The 7,230-nt window shown below is 53.2% G+C and overlaps 3 protein-coding genes across 3 annotated transcripts; all 3 read right to left on the bottom strand.

Annotated features, from left to right (window-relative positions):
* Positions 1–416: 416 nt before the first annotated feature.
* Positions 417–1,054, bottom strand: CPAR01_15460 (uncharacterized protein; the record flags this gene model as incomplete). Its single annotated transcript, XM_060499709.1, has 2 exons — positions 417–792; positions 954–1,054. The coding sequence occupies 2 exons, from the start codon at positions 1,052–1,054 to the stop codon at positions 417–419; spliced, it is 477 nt and encodes a 158-aa protein (XP_060341709.1).
* A 1,795-nt stretch (positions 1,055–2,849) lies between these two features.
* CPAR01_15461 (uncharacterized protein) lies at positions 2,850–3,077 on the bottom strand (the record flags this gene model as incomplete). The annotated part of the gene is made up of 1 exon (XM_060499710.1): positions 2,850–3,077. One exon carries the CDS (start codon positions 3,075–3,077, stop codon positions 2,850–2,852), a length of 228 nt encoding a protein of 75 aa, XP_060341710.1.
* A 3,805-nt stretch (positions 3,078–6,882) lies between these two features.
* CPAR01_15462 (uncharacterized protein) lies at positions 6,883–7,230 on the bottom strand (the record flags this gene model as incomplete). Its single annotated transcript, XM_060499711.1, has 1 exon — positions 6,883–7,230. A coding segment is annotated over one exon (348 nt), but the record flags the coding sequence as incomplete, so codon positions are not given.

The raw sequence follows: 7,230 nt of genomic DNA on the forward strand, positions 1-7,230 counted from the left end.
CCGGTGAGGATACGGCGTACAAATTCGTGAGGATGAATGTGGGAGTTCCTAGACTAGGAGAGGGAGGGGGTGGGAGATCAAACAGAAACGCCAGGGCACAGACAAGAAATGGGATGATCCCGAAGGAGCAGTCGGGGAGGTGGGATACCTTGCGAGTCAACCCAGTTGTGGATGGACTAAACAGAATGATAGACAACGAGTAATAAGAGTCGAGAAGGTGGAAGAGAAGATGACAACAACCGAGTAAGCATGAACGTTCTCAGGGTGGTTAGAGAAAGCGAAAGAGAACGAGACAAGAGATGAAGATGAGAGACAATGTCAGAGAAGGTTAACTGAAGCGTGTGGGTGGGTGGAGAGATAATCTTTGCCGGCCGAACGAGTACGAAAAAGCAAGGTTAGAGGGAGCCAAGAAATGTCTACAGAGAGTCATCGACACTTGGGCCACAACATCCAACTGATTTGCTAGGGAACACCTTGGAGCAGTCGCTGTGAGAGACAGCCATGCTAGAGCCATGTCGACCATGGTGGGCTTGAACGCTGCTGGCTAGACCCGGCCGAGGCATGGATTTTTGAACATGTAGGTTGGCCGGGATATCTCTGAAAGCTGCGGGTTGCCGGGTTTCAAGGCACGGGGCAGATCGACCAGGACTGAGTGGCCATTGGCGCGTGCCATCTGTTTCTGCCTCGACACTCGACAGGTCTGTGCCAACTGGCATGACAATCGGATCCCAGGCAAAGGCAAATGAAGTGGGAGACATGTCGTCACGGTTCGTGTGGGAGGCTGGGCTGAGCCTGTGTGTCTCCCTTAGTCCCATCCATCATGTATATGTGTGTATGTGAGTGTGTGGGATGGCCTGCCTTACCTTACCTCAGTTCCACCCGCGGGAATGGCGCCGCTGTTTCCTAAAATGGATATTTGACAGCACTAAACAAAGGGGGGGTTTTGTCAATACCTGGCCCTGCCGTTGAAGCCGAGGGGTGGTCTGCGCTGCTTAGCCGCATCATGCTGCTTCTGAGGCTGCGCAAAGGCAGTATCAGACGCTGGCGCAGACATTGGCGCAGAGTCCAGCATCAGACACTATATCAAGCATTGCAGCGGGCAGCAGCACAGTCACCAGCGGGAAGAACTGAAGCCAAGAAAGACTGCAGGATGGTGCTGTTCTCAAGGTTAGTAAACCAAATCGCGCGCGGGAGCCTTGGTGCGGCGATAGATGCGTAAGTCAATGTGCTTGGACAGATTATTGCCGGAGAAAAGCCACGACAAGGTTATGGAGCCGTCAGAATCGATAGCCAACACATATGTATGTAAGAAAGGCATTGAACGAGTTACCACTGGCTGCGAAGCGAGAGACTGGCGTCGATAACTCGAGTTGGACCAGATGCTTAAGCAGATGTCGCTGTCATTGATGACAAGCGTTGCACATCGTAATTCGACGTGAATTTGGTGAAGAATAGAAGTTGATGTTGACGGACATAGCAGGCTATTCAAGGGGGCCGTATTTGCGCCAAGGAATCGAATCGATTTCGGGCGACGATGGCTGCGCTAATACTGCAAGGTTCGGTGATGGTATCAACGGTGAACGATCAACCTGCGGGTTGACGACGATCCTTCATTTGTGGTGCAGATAGTACGGGAGACGGGACAAGCCATGAGAACGGGAGGAAACGCTAGGGTCGCACCTAAGGCAGGGAAAGGTCCGCGGCGAAGAAGGATAAGCAAGGGGGATGGGGGAGATGAGTGAGATGGTGTGTGTCGTTACGGCCGCGCCGAAGGGTGTGAGATGAGATGAAGTCGACAGAGATGGATCATGGTGGGTGGACGAGCGGGATTGGTGAGAGGGATTGGGGAAAGGCAATGGGGTTGGAGAATGGAAAGCAGAGACACAGAGCAGTGGGTGTGGGAAGTTGAAGGAGGAGGGTCTAGCGGTACGTATCCGCCCTCTCCCGAAAGCCGGGCCGTCCTGATCTGTCGTGCTTCCCAAGGTACGTATCTATCGAGCTAAAACTGGAGAATGGAGGGGTCCCCTTTTACATCTGCAACTTACTCAGCCACGAGCTGACATAATACACATCGGCTTAAGCCTGACGGTGGTGCTCCCTCCCATTTTCGAGAGATGGAAGGAGAAGAAGAGATCCGTGCACACTTTGTGGGAATTATGATCAACCACCAACACGACGACTTCAAGCAACAACAAGCAGCGGCAACAACAACAACAAATCATCCGCCAGTCAAAGCATCACACTTGTGCATTGCCGTGTCTCCTCGTCTCAGCCTCCTCCTTGCTTATCCAAGGCTTGTCTGGAGCCATCTCATCCATGTTCGACACCATCGGGACAGCCAGCTAAGCTTCCTCCATCTCACCTTATCTCGGAAAGAGATTTGCTCGAGACCCAGATCAGAACCCACCCAAACATCAAGATAGCCATCATCACAAGCTGAAAAAAGGAAGCCGGAGGGGGAGGGGGGCATTCGAGCCACGAGCTGCACAACCCGCACAACCCGCACAAAACCTTCGTGGTCTTTCAGGAATGCTCCATCGATATTTCAATACACTGTCAGATCAGATCTAGGACATCCTCCCCGGCCCCTCCACACAACACGCGGCACGCCTTACCAACCTGTTTCGATTCGTGCCCACTCACATCTCCACTCTTGAAGTGGCCAGTCTTCTTCGGCTCCTTCTATTTCATCTCTGGACCTCCAAAGATCCTTCGAGAGGCTCACCTCCCTGTCGGGCAACCGAGTTGCAATTCTTTGATCGTGGCTCCCTACAACCACTCGCTTGGCGGTGGGTAGGACAAAGAATCCTCGATGGCGTTGCCTCGTGGTCCCATACTCAAATGTCTGCTTAGCGCAGCTTGAATCCACAGACGCCACTTCGACGGCAGCGGCTTCGAGAAACATCTCCACAGACCAGCCCTGGCTGTGCGCATCTAATCAGCGAGAGTCGTGTTTCTGCACCCGAATATGGAACAATGATGACAACAATCATCAAACGCCGCAGACCTGCTTTGCCATCTGCAGCCCGATAGCCCAGACAAGAGAGATCCAATGTCGCAGCACAGTCCAACAGCATCTAAGAAGCAACTCGCAAGAGTCCTCTATTCGGTCTACTTGCGCCTTCAACATCGGCCCAACTCTGAGTTATTCCAAAGTCTAGAGTCTAGTCAAAGTCTACATGTCACCACTCCAGGAATAAGAAAGGCCATGTCGGACGCAAAACCTCGACGAGCAAGTAAAGAAAGCGGCGACAGCTATCCGCCGCCACCACACGCTAAAAATAAGCTCCTCGCGATGGGATTGGATATTTCTGTCGTTACTAGCGCGCTCCTATCTCGCTCCCGACTGCTATGCGGCTAGAAGTTCTGGCGCATGTGAGTACTCGCAGGGGCATTATGGGACAATTCCCAACTTTGCGTTTTTGCCAGCTCGAGCTAGAGTTGGTCAGGCAAATGTCTTTTGTTCTCGTTCCCGAGTTATTTGCGAACGACAGACGATTGATCCGAGACCGAATGTCTGGACCCCTATTCTGGCATCATCCACCCGTATTACCATCCGTACCACGATCCATAGTCCACCCACCGCACGCGAAGATAGATGTCGTATCCACTGATCCGCCCAGGGGTGGGCACGATTGGGGTTACCAGGGTCGCTTGTCGCCCTACCACTGTACACCTGTAGGCAAGGTTCTTCCATGTCGGTCTCGGCGCCTCTTGACAAGATACGTCTCCCCCGCCTTGGACCGAGCGGGCGAATCATGGTGCACTTCGCAGGCATCTTCCTGGGACGAGGAGTTATTCTCCGACCATATCGCTCCACAGCTCAAGCAGCTCAAGCAGCTCACGGGCTCACGACGGCTGCCTCACCTTCTTCTTCGCGCTGTTCCAAGAGAAGCGCTTGCACCATGACGCCAGAGCCTACCGCCGCTCGGACGGTCGTCTAATGAAAATGAGGAACCAGGCACACCAGGGAGGACCCTCAGAACAGCGGGTTGACGGTCGAAACGGTGACTCGGCGATTTCGTATTGCCAGCATTTTGCGAGGCCTAGAGGGCCCAGGTCAACCCTGGCAACCAGTCTTCCGTCAGCCTCCCTAGGCTCGCTTGACAGGGACACAAGCGGCGATTGAGCCGCTTATGAGTCGGCCGTTCCTTGCCAACCTACTTGGTTGCACTGTTCACTCTCGGTGACCTTGCTACGCCTGAAGGACGACTCAATAGGCAAGCTGCTACCAATTCTTGTTTCCTATTTTCGGCCTGATGCGATGCGAGCTCTCAGCGCGCGATAGAGACAGAAACTTTGGCTCTCTGTCAGACACCGTTTCATCGTTACCTAGGATTGCACAACATTGAGTACGAAGCCGCCGTTCCCATTTTTTTCTAAGCCATGCAATCTGAACCATGCTGCAAGCATTTGCGGTTCCCAAATGATTATCAACTCAACTGCCGTCATCTCGTCCATTCCACGGGGACTCTCCCGTATCCGACACGGCCGCTCTGATGGCCGCTCTGATGTGCGCTCATCGCTGCATCCATCTCGATGTGGAATCGGCAGCCCCGTTTTCTCAGATAACGAAGATCCGATGATGTCCTAACCCGCCTTCACGCACCCTTGGGAAGCGTTTCGTTACTCTTCACGTTCGCAGTCTTCTTCGTCCCCGAGACTGCGAAGCGCCCATGAGCCATTGCCAGCCACTGCCGTCACTAATCCCGCCTTACGGTGCCGGCTTTGCAAGTCTTGCAGCATCGTAATCTTTCGTCGCATCTCGTTCCGTTGCATGTTCAAACGTGGCTTGCCCGTCCTGCAGGTTGTTGATCCGACTGCCGAGTTACATTTTTCAACTTCATCCTCACGAAACAACAACATCCAATCAACTTACGCGGAGCTGGTTCGTATATTCGGTGGACTCGGCACAGCGGCTTCACCTATCAACAAACCATCGGCGGGAACTTGGCTATCCTGACGCCCAACTTCAGCCCGGCGCCGATCTTGACTCCCGTAAGCCCGGTGGCTTCTTCAATCATGCTACGCCGCCGAAATTATTGCGACCGTTGGTTTGTCGCCAAATCTTCATTGGGCGCGGAGCCACGCTTCTCGACACCTTCCAGCCACATAATTCCTTCTTTCTACAAATAATTTGACCCACTAATCACCCTAAGTCTCCTCGCCGGCGTGTCAGGTTACGATCTACCTAAGCTAATCGACCTGGCCAGTAGCTCGAGCCTATTTTCTTATCCACTTGTGCTTAGCAGTAACGTCTTCCGTCAACTGAACCGAGCTTCCCGGTCTCCACGACTTTGCTTCAGGCGACCCGGGTTGCTATCACCAAACCCTTTTTGTGGCTTAGTGTCCCAAAGAGGAAATAGATCATTTAGTCTACGAGCCGCTCAGACGAGTGTTTCCCTTTCTGTCAAACGACTTCCTAGACAAGACAGCTGTACACCATCAAGTTGTTGGCAGGCCAGCAGACAAAGTGACAGCCGCCACTTGTCTCCAGTTACGATCACGACACAGTCACAGGCCGTATAGGGCAATTGCAAGAGACGTCGAAACACTTTGGACGCCGTTGATGGCTGCGTTCTGTGCTTGACCTTCCTAGCAGGGAAATACTTTGGAAGACACGAGGGTGGGCACTGATCGGATGTAACCAGGCAAGGACTTCAGCTGAAACGAAACAACACGGATCTATCCCTGCTACCAGGCCGCCAACAGCTGGAAATTCTGCTGTGTCTGCCCTGTCTTTGCGAGAATTGTACGTACGAATACGCTACGGTATCATGATGGTGCGTGCTACTTCGCAGGGCATCGCAGGAAGGGAAGTCGTTGGATGCATGAGTCGGCGACCTCACTGACGATGTCGTCTTGTCGTTGTCAGCGCTCGTCCTGCACGTCCAAAAGTTGACGTCCATGCCATCCGCAGTGGACTGGTTCCAGGCCCGTAATGACGGATCACACACTTCATAAGAAAGAATCCAGCAAAAACCTCATCCCACCAGCGAGAGGGAATAATGAGTCTTTTTGGGCTGAGCGTGCAGACACGCACAGTAGCGTGGACTTCAAACGACGGGTTTTGAGCAATTCTGCAAGCACTTTACTTATATGTTAGGCTAAAGATGTAGGGCGTGCGATTCGACCAAGCACCTCGAAGCGAGTTGGGGATTAGTGAGCATCGCAAAGGATGAAAGTTAGAATTGATTGGTTTTTTTTTTCTTGGATGGATCACGATAATCCGCCCATTGCGTGGACCACGTCAAACGTCGGCGCGCGTACTCGGCTCGCAAAACCCGTCAGGGTTGGACCCTTGGAGAGACTGTCGACAAGCGCGATTATCTGCCCGTTTTTGACTTCTCCATGCGAGCGTGCGTGGTGCCAAGTGCCCCCCGTGGGAAAAGGTAGACACGCTCGACACGGTAGAGTGTAGAGACGGGGCCTGTCATCCCAAGAGCTTGACAATGCTGCCATCAGCGACACCACATGATACGGTGTGGCAATGGATACTTGAAGGGGGGTTGCCTATTTTGGTGGTGTCAAGGAGAAGTCTGACGCCATTTCTTCTGCCAACTTGACTCCTGTCAATGTTTCCGTTGGATTGGAGACAGCTTAGTGACAGGTTGTCTTTTGGTTGTGTGACAACTCTCTCTGGTTGTGACACAACCCAAAAACGAAGTTATGGCCGGCCGGCCGGCCGACACGACCGAGGTCTTACGAAGATGTCGCACCCGCATCTCATTATGCCGTCTCCGCTGGCCCAAGCCAGGGTTGTGAGGAACATCTACAACAATTGGATACGTGGTACGAACTAAAGGCGCCCAGAGAAACACGTAAACCAAACAAATGGCTCCGCATCACCCAAACCGGGGTGCTCTAATACCGAGGCCCGCATTACCGGGATTCCTGCTGGGATCGCCCGCGCACGCTTTGCGTTTTCCGAGACTTGCGTGCTTGGGGCGCAGCGGAAGACCCTCCTACTCGTTCGCTTGTCGGTGAGGACTTCTTGAAGTTCTGGATCCAAAATGTCTCCCGTGCTAGGAGATGAGTGAGATTTGGGAGGGGAATGCACCCGCCGCGGGGCTTTTGCAAGCTAGCAGCCCTCGCAGCCCAACAGGGCACCATGTCTCGAAAGCTGACCACCTCGGTCGGCCATGCAGAATAAGCAATGACGACAACTGGGGCTGATGGGTGGGTGGATGGGTAGGAAGTTGTGAGCAGAATGATAACGTCTTTTCGCTT

The sequence above is a fragment of the Colletotrichum paranaense genome (assembly GCF_030867605.1).
Source record: "Colletotrichum paranaense strain IMI 384185 chromosome Unknown Scaffold_19.1, whole genome shotgun sequence".
Taxonomy (NCBI): Eukaryota; Fungi; Ascomycota; class Sordariomycetes; order Glomerellales; family Glomerellaceae; genus Colletotrichum; species Colletotrichum paranaense.